At 39.6% G+C, this 19,744-nt stretch overlaps 1 protein-coding gene across 2 annotated transcripts; it reads right to left on the bottom strand.

Annotated features, from left to right (window-relative positions):
- Positions 1–61: 61 nt before the first annotated feature.
- tecrb (trans-2,3-enoyl-CoA reductase b) lies at positions 62–17,919 on the bottom strand. 2 transcript variants are annotated; one of them, XM_030731603.1, is made up of 12 exons: positions 17,812–17,919; positions 13,105–13,155; positions 5,469–5,520; positions 5,299–5,343; positions 5,070–5,173; positions 4,657–4,772; positions 3,020–3,125; positions 2,785–2,857; positions 2,642–2,685; positions 2,415–2,472; positions 1,945–2,033; positions 62–707 (listed from the first exon to the last, which is right to left on the bottom strand). In XM_030731603.1, the coding sequence occupies exons 1-12, from the start codon at positions 17,824–17,826 to the stop codon at positions 534–536; spliced, it is 927 nt and encodes a 308-aa protein (XP_030587463.1). In that variant the 5' UTR covers positions 17,827–17,919; the 3' UTR covers positions 62–533. The 2 variants fall into 2 exon arrangements, with proteins under 2 accessions (XP_030587463.1, XP_030587456.1); XM_030731596.1 differs by lacking the exon at positions 17,812–17,919 and having other exon boundaries at positions 13,105–13,421.
- Between the last annotated feature and the right edge of the window lie 1,825 nt (positions 17,920–19,744).

Raw genomic sequence — 19,744 nt, 5'->3', positions numbered from 1 at the left:
GTAAGTTTCATCATTCAAATAGTGTAGATTAAATTGTTCATTTAAAAGATAAGACCACATGTTGGTTTACTTTTTTAATAAATTACATCAGACATCAACAAATTAAATTCTGTTTTGGTTTCAGATTTGGATTTATGGAGATGTCACCAGATGCAAATTTGAGTCATAAACAGCAGTATTAGATGGGAAAAAGAAAAAAAACGATGCACAGGAAATCGTTCTATAGACATTGGGAGTTTAAAGGTGAAAACTGCTCTGGGAGAGCAAATGTACGTCAACTCAGTTAACCAGTCAGAATGGGTTTGTTTGTCCGTAATAAAAAAAAAAAGAACTAGAACAATAGTGTTTTACATTTTCACACAACACAAAAAGGGGGCTGATTACAGGAACGGAAAATGAAGGTTGAACCTAAAGAAGAAGAAAAAAGAATAGGTTCTTATTCTTTCAGTCAGTCCAAGAGGTTCCAGTGTAGATTTTGGAGGAAGGAAAGGACTGCACAGGATTCCTGCAAACCAGCAGCGCTGACTAGTCCTCTACAGGATGAAAGGCAGGATGGGTGAGCGGAGAGGAGGGTAGTCGCGGAACTCCTTCAGGTAGCTGCGGTGCTTCCCCTTGGCCCAAACGGTCATCTGGATGAAGCCCACCAGTGTGAAGAAGGCCACTGGCAGACACTGGGTCATGAGGGTGAAGCCAAGCCAGGAGCCCAGCTGCGGAGGACAGAGAAGGATGTGACAGGAGCTTTTTTTTTTTTTTCTTCCTCCACCTCACTACACCTGTGACAGAGACTGCTATCAACAGAAGTACAGAGTTCAGATGTTTATGAATCCACACTGGAATCTACAAAACAGGACTGCTATGTAGAGCTGATACCAGGAAGCAAGATACATGTCATGGAGATGGCCTCAATTCCACTAAAGATTACTGAGGTCAGTACCCATTGGGTTTATTTCACAGATTAAAACATTAAAACTGGTGAGGTTAATGATAGACAATTTTTTTTCTGTGCCATGTTCTGTATTATTCTGCAGAATAATGTGCACCACCATACTGCAAAAGCCACTCAGAAAACTAAAAAAAGCACAACAAAGTGGCCAAAATATTGACCTGGCCTCCAGACTGCAGATTATCTGCTCTATGCAGTGGAATGTAAAGGCCCACCAAGCAAACCACAAGACACCTTGGGACACCTCCAGTGGTCCCAGATCAGAGCTGTGTTGGAACCTCCACGATTTTTGGCAGGTGATTTTAAAGTTGCAGTTCAGTGTATTATGCGCTCTCTCAAGGAGAAAAGTCAGTGATGTGATAAAGATGTACTGATACCACCAGAGGGCAGCAACCACCCATACAGCCACAAAATCTGTTTAATGCAGTGGTTTCCGAAAGCTTGCTTGCATGCCCTTGAGAAGACTCAAAGTTTTTCACCAGTCTTTAACAATTAAAAAAAGGATCTGAGTTGATGTTCAGTGAAATAAGTGGCTGACAGTGAAGTGTTAATTTTCCTCATCTAAAAAAAATGTGTATATAACCTTGGCACAAAAGTAAGGAGTTTCTTTGTTGTAAAAATGCTTCTTAGCAAGAAATCTTATACTGTTGGAAAGCCTGTTTATTTTTCCCTTAAATGGTGCCACATTTGTAAGAAAACAGCATTTTTGGGATGAGCAGCAGAGTTCAGTATGCGTGTTGTGCCCATGAAAAACTTGCCAAATCTTCTCTGCCATTGCCAAACAGCTTATTCTGCTATTGACTTATTAAACTTCTGAGATACAGATCTGGTCAGTTAAGTAGCAGAGGGGTTGTTAATCTTCAGCTGATTTGGTGTTAATGAAATTAACATGCTTGACTGTAGGCAAGATACAGGTATCTTGGTACTCCTCACCAGGACACCGCCACACATTATTACACTGGACAGAAAACTTTGGCCACTAAAGTCAGTGAAATAGTTACCTCATAGGTGTAGTTGGGGCAGGAGACCAGCAGAAAGATCCAGGTAAAGGGGTTCTTGGTTGGATAGGGAATCTTCCTGGTCTTAGAGCCTGGACAAAAAAAAGTGAATAAAAAGTTAAAATATTCTCAACCCATCCAGTCATCTTTAGTTTTATATTGACTAACTAATATTTAAAACTACTGTGGACCAGAGAGACCAAAACCAAATTTCTCAGTCAGGTTCTCACTATGAAAATAATACATTTCAGTTAGTGTAATGCCATTTATTATGCTTGAATCAGAATTGATCAATGTGTTTTTGAAAACTAACTTTGTTTAGTCACAAATACTAATGACTGATACAAAATCATGATTTCAAGTGTATTTTGAGTTTGTCATTGATAATTAGGAAATCGTTTAACGACACATTCTAGAAAGGGAAAAGAAGGAGGCACGTAAATATGCCGTACAGATTTGACAGGTGTGTTTACCTGGTGGACGGAGGTTCCGAAGAGCAATGTGGATGGAGAAGTTGCCGATCTGACAGAACTGAGAAAAAAAAGAAAAAAAAAAAAGAACGTGTTTCAGTACTGAATGCACATAATGCAAAAGATGACAATTCAATCAAGATCTGTGTTTTTATATAGTTGTCAGCCCATAAAATGTTACATGTTCAATTCCAACTAAAAAGTCGTGGGGTAGAAATTTTTTTTTTTACCAAGAATATGATGAGGGCAATTCTGATCTGTTGCTCCCCATAAACTGCAAGAGACACAATCAACATGATCAGTGAAGAACAAGGAGTTACAATGACATGTGAGAGCATCGACTGTAACAACGTGTTGCTGCATGCATACTCACTGGGTGGTGTATACAATGGGTGGTTGATGTAATAGGCCATCCATGCTGCAAAGCCCCAGTAGTAGGTACAGTTCTAAAACAGAACAAGACAGAATCAATGTCACTCCAACATTTTCAGCCACAAAATTGAACACTTTTCATCTTGTACTAAATTTAAATCAAGCTGTCAAACACATTCATGTAAGGTAAAATAGTTTGAGTGGAAGAGTGTAAATATGATGCGTTTTTAAATCACCTTGAAGATGTTGCGTAATGGCATTGTTCCATGCGAAAAGCGGTGGACAAAAAGCGTCTCCAGGAGCCTCTTAACGTAGTGGAAAGAGTGGCACATACAGGCAAGACTGGAAAAATATAGATTTTTAATTAGCCTTAATATGTTTAAAAAAAAAAAAAAAAAAAAAAAAAAAAAGAAAGAAAAGGTGGCCTTCTCCAGGTGCAAACAAAGCAATGCTTCTTTCAGCTGCTCCCTTACACACAATGGGTCAGATAGATCTGCATATTTGGCAGATTTTCCTGATGCAACCCTTCTAGGATTTGTGTTTCCTTCTGGTCTTGAACTGCATATTAGGCAAATGTGTTAATCACTAAACTATGGGGCCACTGCAGATACAAACAAATTACAAAAGTGGTGTAGTGGTAATTCTTAGCAACATTAAAAGGATATTTATTTGCAGTCAGTGAAATTTCTCCTGAAAGTGAAAGACTGATCATTTTGAAAGAATTTATTTGCTTACTTGTCCACATAAAGACTAGAAACAGATGAAAAACAGCTCAGTGCGAAACATCTGATTTTTTAGTACAACTTTTTTTTTTGACTGACTGAAGCAAATTCCTGGAGTTTTGTCAAATTACCAGGTAACTGGCACAAGACTTCAAAGAAGTCCCTTCTCACACTATGCAAGTCTTGAATGAATAGCCATGGATCGTCTGCGTAAAGACTGATTTTGTATTGACTAATCTGCCTAAAGAAAAAAAGAAGAAAAAGAAAATGTGTGTGTTTTAGTTTATACAAATTGGTGAGTACATGCAGTCCTTTTTTATAAGCAATCTGAATAAGATGTTTAGGAAATTAAGTAAAAGAGCAGGCTGGGGCATCAATCTCATTTTGGTTTATGGGTCACATACAGCCCCATTTCATCTGAGGAGGTGCCCAACCACCAAAACTATTATCTGATTTAAAAAAAAAAAAAAAAAAAAAAAAAGAAAAAAAATCCCCAAATTATTATCTTTTTAGTATAAATAAGTGTATTCTGAAAATGTATAAAACTGATTGGCATGGCTTACAGTGTTACATTTGTAGAATTACATAAAAAGTTCTGGCAGCTCATTACCCAGATCCTGTCTCATAATTTAAAAATTTATATTTTCTGTTAATTTACAGAAGAAAAAAAAAAATTCTATTACATTTTGTTTCCTCTATAGTTAAAAAGCTTGCTTACTCTGTCAGTAATCAGGCTGTAAAACTGACAATGATTCAGACCTCTGGCTCAGATTAAAGTTGGTTCAAACTCTCGTGATATAATCTGTTATTAACGACAAAATATTGTAAAAATCCTACATGTGCAGTTTTTACATAGAGTAGGCCCGATTGGTCTCTGTAGTGGGCCACTTCGGGCCCCCCAGGCCAAGTCTAACACCTCTGAGTTATAATAAGACAAATACTTTAACCAAATGATTGCTCAGACATACAGTGTGTGCTGAACTGACCAGAAGTGCTTAGAAAATAACTCTACAGCTAAAACTTCATTTTTAGATTACAGACACAAGAGTGGTATCAATCTTCTATTCATGCTGTTGAGATGCTCCCAACAGAGGACAAGCAAGCTCTGTTTAACTACATAAAGGTTGTGAAGGTGTGTTTGAGACACTCACTGTACGACCCAGTGTTTACTGGTGGTAAAGTCATATTTGGGCGGGTAGATGAAGGGAACTCTGAAGTAGAACAACAGATAGATTACCAGTGGACCAGTGTACTCTGTTAGGAAAACCTGAAAAACAAGAAAGTAGAAGCATAGTCAGAATCTCGGAGAGTCAAAAATAAATAAAAATCAGCACACACGCTTAGTCATTTTAACCTTGGTCATTTATTATCTCCCATCTGCTTGTTCTGCTTCTCCCTGCAGAGTAAAAGCAACCTTCACTGAAACAGAGGACGTCTGTGTAGCAAATTAACCTCAGAAGTTGAGCCTAAACTTCTGTCCCACAAACACACACTGTGACACACAGGGAAAACAACATAGCTCAATGTGTTCCTGTGTTTAGAGCTGTCTTTGTGTTGTACTCACTGTGACCCAGCTGATCTGAGCCCCCAGGTCTCTGAAATAGAAGGTCGCCGTAGTTCCTACAGGAAGATGCTGCAGAACATCCTCATCCTTCAGAGACTTCCCCTCTGAAACACAAATACACACACATTACCTAATATACAACTTAAAGTGTTTTTAAAGTAAATAAAATTTACAGTAAATAAGGATTTTAAGATACATAGAAGTAGGAGATTAATTTAAGTTGACCTACTGGGGTCAAGGCGAATAGACTGTCTAGCTGGGTACCACTGAGGATCTGAAACAAACAGAAAACTGACTTAAGATTGCTGTGAAGCATTTATGCATGTGACGTTACAAGATTTCCTTGATCTTGTCTCAGATTTATGATATATTAATCTCCTGCAGACAGATGGCACTCACGGCTCTTGTGGAACATAGACTTGATCTCTCCGATGGTGGCATTTGGCTCGACCTACAAATAACACCACAATAAATAAGTGCAGGGAGGTGTAAACACAAAGGAACAGATAATAACCCTGTTTTCCATTCATGATGGTGATATAGGGGTAAATTTAGCTCTGACTGTGCAGACACACCCCATGGATGTGAGCTATTTAACAGCTGGTATTAGGGTTTCAAAGAGCATTGGTGCAGACACACATAGCCAAAGTACACAACCTCATGCCAGCCTGCCAGCAATGGCTCAACAACCCCCAATATAAAAAACAATGACGACAAAACAGAGACATGAAGAGAGCACAAAGGTAAATATGGACATGAACAGTTGTTACGGGACAATAAACAATGAAACCCTGTGGAATTAGCTTGAATTTTGTTATTTAAAGTAATACCCACATTGACAATTATTTGATCACGTTTTTATCTGTTTGAGCCAAGGCAGCTTAAACACTATATACCTCCCCCGTTTTGCTTCTGATAAAGCTGGAAAAAAAAAAACTATAGCCAAAAAACAGCAGTTGATAATGTGGTGAGTTCTGCTAATCTACCCTTTATGACCTATAATAGAACAAGTCCACCAGACCATATCTTTACATTTATACATGCTGTAGTACCATCTTGTGGAATATTTCAACTCACTATACATCAACAGAATCTTCATAACCCTAATTATAATTATATCTATGAAGGAAATCCATAGTAATTACACAAAGTAGCTAAAAAGTGCACTAACCCACAAAGAAATTGAAAAACGTTTTTTGTATGTACATATTATGCTAGATACAGAAATACCATAGCTGTACATGCTAATGAACACGATAAAGTGCATGGAGTACATTTTGTTGTTAGTGCTTTTTGTGTGATTTCTGGGAACCCGTTAAAGTGCTCTGGGACACGTTGAATGCATGATATGTAAGCGTAAGTCCTCTGGTTTTATATGCAAAAAGAATTATTCCTCTATCGTATGTGGTTGCAATTCTACTGGCATTTAAAAGCAGTTACAAAACTGGGAGCACCAGCTGGTCACAAAGCACATACTAGTTTTACCCTTTTGTTTTATTTGTGATCAGATTTATTTAGAGTAATGTAAAATTAGGCAACAACGAATCATATTGCCAGATGGCCCAATTTAACCTCTTTGTGCTATTTGGCTGTACGCACATTAGGTCATTTATTAAAGTCATTAAAAAAAAAAAAAATTCACTGTTAATGCCAAACTCTAGTCCCAAAAAAATCCTTCCTTGATGCAGTGAGTTATAAAGATTTTAAATCAGGGGGACAGTGCTTCGTATCAGTGCACACCCTGAGTTGTGGTAATGGGAGAGGAAATTTTCAGCAAATCCACAAACAAACAACAACAACAAAAAAAAAAAAAAGAACACACACACACACAAAAAAAGCCCCACCATGATTGGTAACGACACAACCCTCCCTGATGCTGCGTTTCCTCCCTGTTGGGAACCAAGGACCTTTTGCGTATCAGGTGACTGTGAGAACCACTACACTATGATAAGACTGAAATGCCATGAAAAATATTAATGTTAAAAAATATTTTTGATATCAGAATAAAGTGCCACAACGGCATAGATTTTTGGAAAAACAGAACATAGAGGTTTATGAGGTAGTGTGCTGCCACAAACTGTGAATGTTACACAATGACAAAACTCTAAACAAAAGCAGTGCAATAAATATTCAAGTAAAAATTAGTAGAATAGGAAAAAAAAAAAAGGACAACAACAATGACAAAATATGGGTATCACTACTCTCAGAATCACATTAAATTATTACTTTTTTTTTTTTTTTTTTTTTGCATTGCCATGCTGGTTGCTTATTTCAGCACTCGCAGCAGATTTGCAGTGTCAGGAAATATTCTGTCATCACCTTCTTGTTGAAATGCTGCTCCCTCATCTTGGTTTTCAAAGATTGTGTAACAAATCTGTAGTAAACTGAGCAGGTCTGCTGCTGTAATTGACTTGGCTTCTGTTCATGTCTCCCTGAAGACCACAAGCCATTTTCAGCAGGATGACATCATTATGGATGGATTAGATGGACCAACCACCTCTCTGTGAACTCCTCTTTCTACAGGCCTCATTTAGTATCAAGAACATTCAGTCAGTCCTATATTCACACTGCCCCAGACATGATAGAAGACTTGATTTTTGTGTGTGTGTGTCTCACCCAGCCTGTCAGTTTAGCCTACTTTGGGGGACCAAACCAATCCCCCAAAGGGCCTTCTGTCCAGATCCAAATCTATAACTGTCACATCTGTCAAACTGCCTCCAAAGAGGTGATAAGATTGAGGATGTTCTCACCATAGAAACTCTGCTAAGCTGACAACACGACATAATCCAATAAGGAAACAACCTTATACTTCGTGGTCCTGAGGAGTAGCCTTTAATAAGCCTGCTGAGTCTGCCCTGACTGATCACACCGTGAATGTGACTAATATAACTATACACTCACAGGACTCACAACAACAATATACTAAACACTTCTAATGCAAGAGCAACAACCTGCAGGCTGAGCACTAACAATTTAAATCTGTCAAATACAACAATAACAAAGTACTGTAAATATGCCTGATAAAGTCGGCTTAAACATCCTTTCAAAGTAAATGTGGCTAATGCAATATTGATACCTACTTAGCCCCAACTGTAAACACAACTAAAAGTCCATCAGTCAACACATTGGTCACATGTGACAGCAGTGCAAATGGGTTGTTGTATTGCAGCTGTAAAACAGGGCACACTTAAATATTAAACTATTTTGGAACTGATTTTAAATGTCATCTAGGACATGATCTAAATGTGTTAAGTCTAAAGAGGTCTAGTAATAACTCTGCTTTTATTGATATAGATTTTATAGTTATTACAGTTGTTAAAGCCTCTGATAACCTCTATACTTAAAGTCAGAGGGAAAACAGAGAAATTGTTATTTTCTTGTACCAACTGCAGATAAAACCCATCTAATAAAGCCCTACAGCCACATTTTGTTGCTAAAAATATAAAAACTCTCCATTATATTGTGACACATGTAAGGGCTATGTTCAAATGCTCCCACTTTTTGTCTTAATATCTTGTGTCACTTAGAGCAGGTTCAGTCAAAGCCATGACGACAACATTTTCAAATCAAATTATAAACAATTTGATAAATTCATACATAAAAGTGGAAATATTTTCAAGGATTATAGGAGCTCCTGGCTAAAGTGGGTCAACCCTGAATTCAATATACAGACTGTATATAAGATGAATGTAATCACTGTGATGTGACTGATTAGTACCATTAATAGAATAGAATAGATAGAACTTTATTGTCATTATACATACAACGAAATTCATTATACAACAAATTATATAACGACATTCCGTCATAATATAACGAAATTGCGTTCGGAACAACCATCCAGAGAAGAAGAGACAAGACTAACATAGGGGAGATGGGTGTCCGCAGACATGCAAGGGATGAATCTGAGAAACTACAGACAATGCATAATCATACTGCAGCAGCCTGTCAATCTAAAAGTAGATTTATCTAGTGGAAATTTTTACTCTTATGCTGCAGTCACACTGGGGAAAACAGCAGTTGGTGACTACAGCACAACCAAAATTACTGCGACTGTGTAAGATAGATCCCACGTCTGCAAACACTCCGTCGCCATCTTCGGTGTCTTTGGTGCTTCAAGATGCCAATAAAATGGCAATAAGAAAGATTAGCTCTGGTATTGAATGGAGTCATATTGGCAATTACATGCAATTGGTTTGTGCTAAACTAGCAAAATTGCAAATCTGTTGCCGTTTACATACACAGAAATTTGCATTAGCTACATTTAGTCACAGTCCAGCCAGATTTGAAACCAAAATTCCTCCACAAATAGTGACATATTAGCTGCAGAATCAGGAATAACCAGAATACAACCAGTTGGCAACCAGTTGAGGAGTGTCTCCTATTGCAAAGAGACACATTGCAGGCACATTGTGCTCATTGACACAGACTGACTCAGACTGATTGCTAGCATGTTACAATCAGTCTGCATTTATAATTTACACCACAATTATTTGCAAACCTCTACCAGTCAGTCTGAGTGATTGTCCAAGTTGAGCCAGTGTTAGAGACAGGTTGTCCCCCACTAGGTGACCTGTGCAACTGCCTTGCGATCAAATTTGGTTGCCCACAGGCTGAGGGTGTTGCATGCTTAACTTCTGAGCAACCAGTTGTTTGACATACCTGCACTTGCAATTGTTCACTAAATGCGAAGATTCAATGCAATCACCTGGCAACTTCTGATTTTTTCCTAGTCACAAGGTTACTATGCTATGTTTACTCTAGTGTGACTGAGCCATTAATGGGACCATTTACCAAAGAACATTGTGTTACATTAAATAAGATATTAAACTAGCAATTGAGATGATAAATTCAGGCTATAAGGATGAATACAATTTTAAGACACTTCTCCATTGGCTTGCTTTTTCAAACTATGGAGCTATGCCCATCTTTTATATACAGGCTATAATACCTGTTCTAATTTGCTCCTTCACAGTTGAACCACCTGAAACTGGGTGGCTACCACAGTGAAACAACTTCTGAAAGGCGTAACGAATAAAAAGAGATGATGTTTCTGGTCATATTTTCTAAAGTGTCATAGTGCAACATAGTGCCTCGAATTTCTATAAGTGTCTAACAACCATACATTATAAACTGCACATAAGCACCTGTATTTTGAAGGTCATGCAGGAAGATTTTTAGTTGTGATTACTGCACAAAGTGGACTGTCTCCCCACCCCCAGAACTCCAAAAATAATTAGTATGGGAATAAATATAGGCTACATATATAATACAGATTGCATTAGGCTGCAGTTGTTTCTGTTACTTTGTACTAGGGATGTGCCGATCCGATATTCAGTATCGGTATCGGTCCGATACTGGCCTAAATTACTGGATCGGATATCGGAAAGAAATAAAAAAATGTAATCCGATACATTAAACAACGTTTCGCTCACATTAGCTGCATTACAGTACTCAGTTGTCTTCTTGTTCTTGTGGGTTTGCGGTTGACCAAACCAGCTTAGAGCTGCATTACCGCCACCTACTGGAATGGAGTGGGGGATCAGGAGTTAGAAAACAACCCCCTCAGATCCTCCGTCGCTGCGACGGATTCCCTTTGACACTGAGCGATCATCGCCGACATGTTTTTCCGCCTCCACCGCTCTCTGCCTTGTTTGTGTGTTGTGCTCGCTGTGCTGAGAATCAGCTGTTATTTTTTTCTCTACTTCAGCTCCCGGACATACTGCTAGCGAGCACAGCTATTAGCACTGGTGACCGTCCAGTACCAGAAGGACCCCTTCCCCGTCAAAATATTTTTGATACTTTAATCCCTGATTTGTGACTAAATATAGACCTGCAGTAGAAACGTATTTAGGAGAATGCTTGTGACTATAAAGCATTACAAGATTGCGCTCACGCAGCCCCTAGTTTTTCGCGTGAACACTGATGACGCAATAGCAGCAGTCAGCTGATTTACGTGCAGTCTGTCTGCACAAGCGGAAAGAGGCGGAGCCGGCGCGCTCAGATGGAGCAGAAGGAAATGTTTTTCTATTGTCCAAAAGAAGCCTTTTCGTCCCTGTAACCTCCATTAAACCTTTACTGGGAAACAGCTGGAGGTCCTTCATCAACCATCTGATCAGTAAGTGAAGAAAAGAGAACTTTGTAGCTGCTCCATCCACCCTGTTTGTTTCACACATCCTCGCTGCAGGAAGGAGCGCTTTCGCAGGTCATTCATCCCAACAGTAGTTAGACTGTATAACACATCATAATGTCTTGAGTCACTTGGACACTTTACCTCCACTGCCATCACTTTATCCATACAGTCAGATACATTTTATTTATTACACTCACCCATATAATGCATACCGTGTATGCTGTGTACCTTACCGGCTACAAATGTATATAATATTTTGATATCTTTATATAGTGTGTGTATATGTGTGTATATGTAAATGTGGGTATTGACACTGATATATATATTTATGTATATAGTGCTTATGTATATGTGTATAGTTTTTTGCTATTTTATTTTATTCTATTGCATTTTAGTTTTTAGTTTAGTTATTTGTTCTTACTCATCCTTTTCATTTTTTCTCTGTATTTGGGGTGGCTGTAGCTCAGTAGGTAGAGCAGGTCACCTACTGATTGGAAGGTCAGGGGTTCGATTCCTGGCTACTCCAGGCTACATGCCAATGTATCCTTGGGCAAGATACTTAACCCCAAGTTGCTCTCCGACCGTTCCGTCGGAGTGTGAATGTGTGTGGATGTTATATAATTAAAAAGCACTTAGCTTAGTAAACATGGAAGTGCTTGTATGAATGGGTGTGCATGGGTAAATGTAAAAAACGTGTTGTATAAGCGCTTTGAGTGCTCTGACTGAGTAGAAAAGCGCTATATAAGAACTAGTCCATTTACCATTTATTGCGCTGCTGTAATGCACAAATTTCCCCGTCGTGGGATTATTAAAGTTTTATCTTATCTTATCTCTCTTATCTCTTAAACTGCAGTACGGAAGTTAAAATATGCAGATGAACTGTTAATATGAAAAAAAGTATTTCTTATCCAGTTACTTGGGTAATCAATATAAATAGAATACACAATTGCTAAAATAATCGATAGTTGCAGCCCTAATGAAATTTGCAACATGCTTCTCACACAGAAGCAACAGGATTCAGGTAATAGTTATTGTTGTAAGTAAAGTTTATTTATATAGCGTTTTTCACAGACAGAAAAGCGCTGTACAATAATTAAAACACAATATCATCCCCACCTCCAGAAAACACTATGTTAAAAACATAATAACATTACCATATAAAAGAAAAAGAATAAAAATAAAGTCAGAAACCAGAAAGCCTGGTTAAACAGAAAAGTTTTCAACTATTTTTTAAATGATGCCACAGAGTCAGCTAAATGGAGCTGGAGTGGTAAACAGTTCCAGAGCTTTGGTGCCAGTGCCTAAAAAGCTCTGCCCGCCCTGGTCCTTACTCTTGTATGTGAGACAACTAAAAGACTTTGATTTTGTTGTGTGAGAGACTGTTGACTTCTTTTTAAAAAAAAAAAAAAAAATTTTATGTTTTTAAATGCCTGGATCAATTTTAAATATCGGATTTCTATCGGTATCGGCCGATATCCAAATGTAAAATATCGGTATCGGTATCGGACATAAAAAAGTGGTATCGTGCCATCCCTACTTTGTACATGTGTTTTCTGGGTGTGTGCCATTAACCTTATCCAGATAAGTAAACCCAGTTCAGTGCTGTCCATGTATGAAAGGCGCTTCAGTGTGTGCTCCATTTACAGACAGCAACACTCAGTCTGCTCATACCCACTGACAGACAGCAAGGACTACAGCTACGGCAGCTCCTCCATGTTCTAGAAAACAACTGACTTATACACTGTACTGTAATAAAAGGCTGGGAAAAACTGTGATGTTCACAGGGAGTTATAAAAAAGACTTCTGGGTGAGCTGCAGGTATGCATGTTAACTTGAAGTTGCATTTAAAAAAAAAAAAAAAAAGGTTAAGCAAATATGTGAAGAAGAGGAATGACTTCTCACCTTGTCCAGGAAGCAAAGCTTGTCCTTGGTCTTGGCGTCCAGAATCTCCACCTCAAAGAAAACAACAGCCTTTTTAGCTTTTTTGGCAGGTTTGCGTTTAGTCGGGGCTTGAACCGGCAGTGGGGCAGGCACAACCGCCCCGTTAGCCACCCTTTTATTGCCTGTGGCCTCTAATGCCAGGGCATCCATATCCACAGTTCTCCTCCTCCTCTCGGTATATTCCCGTCGTCCCTTAAGTCTTCCCCTAAGTTCTCTTGTCACCCTCCACCTCTCAAATGTTTATCTCAGATGCACGCTAAGCCGGAGAAGAGAGGGGAGGTACTCAGCTGTGGAAATAAATCTCTGTCCCTCTTCCTCCTCCTCTTCCTCCTCCTCTGTCATTCTTTCACTCTCCCTCCCTCCCACTCACCCTGTCTGCACCCTTCTCATTCCTTCACTTCTGTTGCACCACTTTATTTAACTGCCAGATGACCCCTGCAGCACAAACATATGCCACATGTGTGTGCACAGTTGCATATGTAGGAATGCCCAGTACCCCCCAGCTGTCAGCTGTGTTTATCATTAAAGAAACTTCCAGAGCAGAGAGCAGTAGCTTCCTTTCAGAGCTGCAGTGACTCTCATTTGAAATACAACTCGTTCCTAAAAACAGACACCTGATGACCCCTGACACCTCTCAACTCCCAGCTAAGTAGGATGATGGAGGAGAGGTAGAGTGACACCCCCCGTGCCTGAACAGAAAAACGCTTTCTAGTTTGACCCCCCCCCCTCAGTCTTCCTCCACCTAGCTAAATATAAACACTTCCTGCTAACACCGCATAACCCACCCTGTCTCTCTCTCCAGACCCCACACTCATCAACGTCTATCTCATGATGTCATGGTCTTACTGTTGACCATACTATGCTGACATTCAATCAACTACTAACTCTGACCCCCATGTCCATCACTAAACACTATGACACCAGTTTAGGGTTTCACTCTCACAGCCTACAGGAGTTTTACACAGTGAAACCAAATTGAACACCCAGATGTCGCAGTCACATACACCTTGGGTTGCCTGTTCCTGCCACCTCGGGGTGATAATATCCCCGACCCCAAGGGCTTACTCAGGGTAGTCCCCTTGGCAAACTTCAATCTTCCACTATCTTAAGACCAAGAATTGGAATACAGCTCATACTTGGCCCAGAGAACTTTTTGCGTTAACCTAAATGATTTCAGATCTTCTTCTGCTCCATTGTCATGTGGGGTGCCGCAATACTATTTTCTCTGTATCTGCTGCCCCTTGGTTCCATTCTTACTAAGCACAAAATCACTTTCCATTGTTATGCAGATGATACTCCGATTTATATGCCCCTAAAAAACAAGGAAGCCAATTGCAAACAGACTCTACGTGTCTTGAAGAACTAAAAGCTTGACTGGCTCTTAACCTTCTGAATTTGAATATAAAGAAGACAGAGGTGACTGTTTTTGGTCCTGACATCACTGGCGGGTCTCCTCCTGTGGACATGGGCCCATTAGCACAGTATGTAAAGCCTACTGTCACAAACTTGGGTTTTATGATGACAGGCGTTTTAAGTTGGAGGGTCAGGGTATTACACCTCGGTTGGATTACTGTAATTCTTTGTATGTTGGTGTTAGCCAGTCCTCCCTGTCTCATCTTCAGCTGGTCCAAAATGCTGCTGCACGGCTTTTAACTGTCCTTGGTCAGTTACTCCTGTTTTATCCTCACTGCACTGGATGCCTGTCCATTTTAGAGTTCATTTTAAAATTCTTTTATTTGTTTTTAAGTACTTAAATGGCCTTGCCCTGCCCAACCCATCTGAGCTGCTGCACTTGCACTCCCTTTCCCGGTCTCTCAGATCAGCTGACCAACTGCTCCTGGATGTGGACACAGCGGAGGGTCACGGGGGACAGAGCTTTTGCTGTGGCGGCTCCCAAATTGTGGAATTCGCTGCCATTACACATTAAACAGGCCTCTTCACTGGCCATTTTTAAATCTACTCTTAAGACCCACCTCTTCTGCTTGGCTTTCGACCCATTTTAAGATGTTGATTTTGCGATTCTGTGTTGTATCTTTCAGATGCCACATTTCCCATTATTTTGTCATTTGTGTAAGCCAGCCTGTCTGATTAAATTAAGCAATTTATCTGGTTTATTATCATACTGAAAAAAGTAGTCACATAGACAGGCAAGGCAGACACATGGCACTGTTGCTGAGACTGTGGGGAAATAATCCCATCTCAGTTTCTGTGTCAGGCATACCCTCTGCCTGAGCACCTCCCCCTGTCTCATCTAGCTATATTAAAGCTCTGGCAGTGACCATGTGTGCTGGTAATACACTCCAGGGTGAGAAACGGGAGCACCAAGCTTAAAAGTTGCTACAGTACAATAACTAGACAGAACCTATTTCTTCAAGGTAAGAGATCATTTTTGAAGTATTTTTGACCAAAGTAGAACTATTTGGTTTTTGTACACACTTCTAGATACTAATTACATGTTGATGACTAAATTTGCAGCTCTCTAGTGCTATCTGGTGTAAATGCACTGAAATGATGATTTAATTGGTCAAATAATCCAAAATTGAAAATAATTCCAGTTTGATTTAAGTTTAAAAATATGTGAGAACTGTCACAATAATGGTTTTGAACCATGAAGAGCTATAATAAGATATATATTGTCCTGAATTTTGTTACACAAAGATGCTCTCACCACTGTAGTACAAAGCAGGATTTTGTCTTTTCCAGGCAACTCCAGGGTTAACCCTGGTTTTCAGTAAGACAAAGGTGGTTCACTTCTTACTGCGGTACAGCGCCATGCTAACTTATGCTGTGAACCTAACCTGCTACAGTCAGGTCATGTCACCACTTCCGCAGGGGAAACCCAGGGTTAACTTAGGGTGTTAACGATCAGCTTCACGTGACCACTTATCCTGACTGCCAATGTTAGGGTAACTGAATACTCAGAATGTGGCGGGTTGAGTTTAGCAAAGTCAAGATGGCAGAAGGAGCACTTTGAATCTAATTCAGCTGTCTGGTTTCAAAGAGTCACACAAAGAACATCATATGCTTTTAATTAAAGTTTAGCAAATTGACACCCACTTAAAATAATGGCCTGAGTCATTTTTTAACAAAACCTGAAAAATAAATAAATAAAACTCAGGCCATTATTTTAAGAGGGTAATGTATGTATGTTGCTTCAAAAGTCGATGAACAACCGTGTTTAATATTTGTGAATACTGATCAAATTAATAGGGATTATAATTTTTTGCCAAACGATCGAGTCACCTGGTTTACTTGATTCCGTGTAGATCCATAAGTCTGGTTATCGCACAGTAACTGCATGTATACATCTAAAATTTTCAGTATGTACATTCTCAAATGCAGCTAAAGGGCTTGTGTACAAGTTCAGGAGGTGATAGCTGAAGCGATAAGGTGAGTCAGGCAGCTTGATTAGAGATCTTAAGAGGAAGCTATGATTGCCACATTGGCCAGTCAAGTTTTTACTCATGCACTGAGGAGTTTTTGGCACCCTCCTATACTGGTTTTGCCAGAGTGAAAGGAAATCACCAGTACTGTAATGTGATTTGCTTTTTCCAAACTGGGGTTGCATTTACTCAAGTATAATTATTTTGGTTCATCAAACAGCCATAAATCAATGTCAGTGCTGTATGCAGCCTGAGCGTTAGGCTGACTGTGAGCCAGGGGAAAAAAAGCCCTTACAGTGCAAATAATTCTGATACAGTGTGAATAAGAAGAAATATTTAAACCAATGTTTAGTGAATGATTTAATGTATTATACGTTTATAAGCACGTTTTGTTTTTAAACTTCACAGACACTCTAATAGAGTTTGCTCTTAGATATGTCTTATTATTTTTGGTGTTTTTAGTGAAAACTTCTCATCTAAATATCTCACCCTTCCAACAGGTCTCAAAAGCGACGCCTGCCAACAGAGAGAGGGGGAGCTAGAGCAGCCACTGGGTGGGTTAGTTTCTGTCTGACTGCTTCAGAGCCTGTCTGATGGGTTTTTCGTGCTCTTGAAACTGTTAACATCTGGAAAAACGTAAGGTGCTTGCACAAGTAAAACGGTCAGTTGCAACAAGAAGCTTTTCACGTTTGTGAGAGAACTGTTTAAAGAGGCCCTTGTGCACAGTTTTCCTTCTCGATATCCAAGTAGCTCATTCAGCTTACTTATTTTATTACACTTAAAACGTATTTTTATTTTATTTTTTAAGCTTATAAGGATTTTTAAACTACAAGGGTTAATTTAAAAGCGCTGAGATTGTGCACTTGACCGTTCACCTGCATTATTGGGTAAGAATAAGATAAGAAGCGCCATGAGTCACTGCAGCCAGAGATATCGATGATGCCGTGCATTATCATACACCCATCTGTCTTCAGCTAACAGTGAAGTAGGCTACACTTTATAATGAGAACTTATCAAATGCACAGCGTGGGTATAATGTTTCAGGTACGATATTAGCCAATGAAACTGCTAATTTAACCACAACAGGCCACAGCTCCCTGGTCATATAGCGCGCAGTATATGACAGGCGGCGTTGCAGCAGCATGCTATCTTCGCTGCTTACGTTGAAAGTTTTAAATTCAACCTCTTTTCTCCGATTTGGAGAAATTGCTGGTAAGTTCTGGAATTATTTAATTCATTCATTTCTAGCCCCACTGACGGCTAAAGTTTCATAAATACTACTTACCTCGTAGTGCTTCATCTTGGCAATCTGCACCCCTTCCTTGGTATCCCAGATGAGTGACAGGAAAGCCTCCAATCAGCAGAGTAGTACACAACTGCTGAGGAACAGAGCCGTGGGATAGAGCGCAACGGGGCGGCACTACGATCGTGTCGCAGCCAATCAGCTCCCGCATCAATCAGGCGAACATGCCCAGCTTATCAGCGATGTAACCAATGAGAATTGAGCACAGGGAGCAGTCGCGGCCATGCCAAGATAATAGGATTTTTTTGTACTCTGAAGGGCAGTTGTGTCAGGTGTGTCAGTGACTGTATAAAAGTTTTTCCTGCAATCACTTTGTCTAAATTATCAGCTGTCTTGGGACCTTTTGATTACCACTACATCACTGAAACTGTAAATGTTTACTTAGTCTTTTCTAATGCAATTTGTCATCTTTTCCTTGTAAGCCAAGCGTTTGAAATACAGTTTGCTTTTTCATTGCCTGTCATATTGTCACTTCAGTGTCTCACATTTAATGCATTACTGTCTCTAGGGAAAACGTAATGAGGCTGCAAATTAATCACATTAGTGAAGGGGAAATTATGGTTCAGCGGTGGTAGGGTGTTAACAGTCCGCTGGGAGCTACGGGCTGCCCATCTACCTGCAGAGACCACCTGTTGTCAGATGGAGGCAGTGTCAAAAATATGTGGTATGACTGGTCTGTGGGATACTCTTGCTTGTGCTGTTGTTGATGGATCAGCCAGCAGTGGAGACATTAGTGTTAAAAATAGTGACAAGTGTCCACTGCAGTAACTCTCTGTACTTTTCATACTGTTTTTTCTAATCTTTGACATTTTTTTTTCACATTTGACCCATTCCTGGTGAACTCTGCTGTCACTCTCTTTCCTGTGCAGCCCACATGGATCCACGTTGAGCAACATGCATTTGGAGTTTTTTTGGTTTGTTTTTTTTTTGCTCGTTTATGGGCCCTTTCTGTGTGGAGTTTGCATGTTCTCCCTGTGTCTGCATGGGTTCTCTCTGGGTACTCCAGCTTCCTCCCACAGTCAAAAGACATGCATGGGGTTAGGTTAACTGGCGATTCTAAATCTGTCCCTCTGTATTAGCCCCGCAACAGACGGGCAACCTGTCTAGGATGTACCCTGCCTCTCACCCTGTGGCAGCTGGAATAGCCTCAAGCCGCCTTGTGACCCTTAAAAAAAAAAAAAGTGCTACAGTGATTTGGGTGGGTCTTTCTGTTACCACTGTTGAACTGGCAACAGTTGTCTTATCCCTGAAAAACAGGTTTTGCTTCACATGACAGCGAAGTATAATCTCACAAATGGGTGTAAATCACCTTTATACAACCTAATTCTGACTTTGTACAACAGTTAATAAAACAGACACATGCAAACAAAGATAAAAAACAAACAAAACAAAGATAAAAATGTACTTTGCAAAGGTGAAAAAGTTGGCTTTAATTCCATCAGTTACCATCGCTCTTCTCATAAGTTTCTTCTCTTTTTCTCAAACTGACATCGCAGGTCTAAAACAGACCGATCTCCACTGAAGGCATGGCGTTATGCCCTACATCTTTCTGTTCATCAGCCGGTAGACAGACATCTGTTCCAGTCGGTAGACAGTAAATTTATTTGTCTTAAATCTGAGCCACACCCAAGCATATAAGTTCCTGCCAGCAGTTCATTCTGTTTCATATTGCATTTGGTCTGTCAAGCCAATAATGCCAAAAGACATTTAGGAATGGAACCATTTTTGAAATATCTCAAGATAATGAACAGGGCTCTTGTTATTTGGTTTTGCATCAAACTACATCTAAAGTTAAAGTTGTTTATCAAGATATTGAGGGCTGTCAAAAATGTCAGAACCACCTCAGTACATGGCTTTGCAGAAGTTGGGGTGTGGAAGCTGCAGCAAAGTCCTTGATTAACATTTTTCAATGAAA

Source organism: Archocentrus centrarchus, chromosome 1 (genome assembly GCF_007364275.1).
Source record: "Archocentrus centrarchus isolate MPI-CPG fArcCen1 chromosome 1, fArcCen1, whole genome shotgun sequence".
Classification (NCBI taxonomy): domain Eukaryota; kingdom Metazoa; phylum Chordata; class Actinopteri; order Cichliformes; family Cichlidae; genus Archocentrus; species Archocentrus centrarchus.
This window is presented reverse-complemented; position numbering and strand designations above follow the sequence as displayed.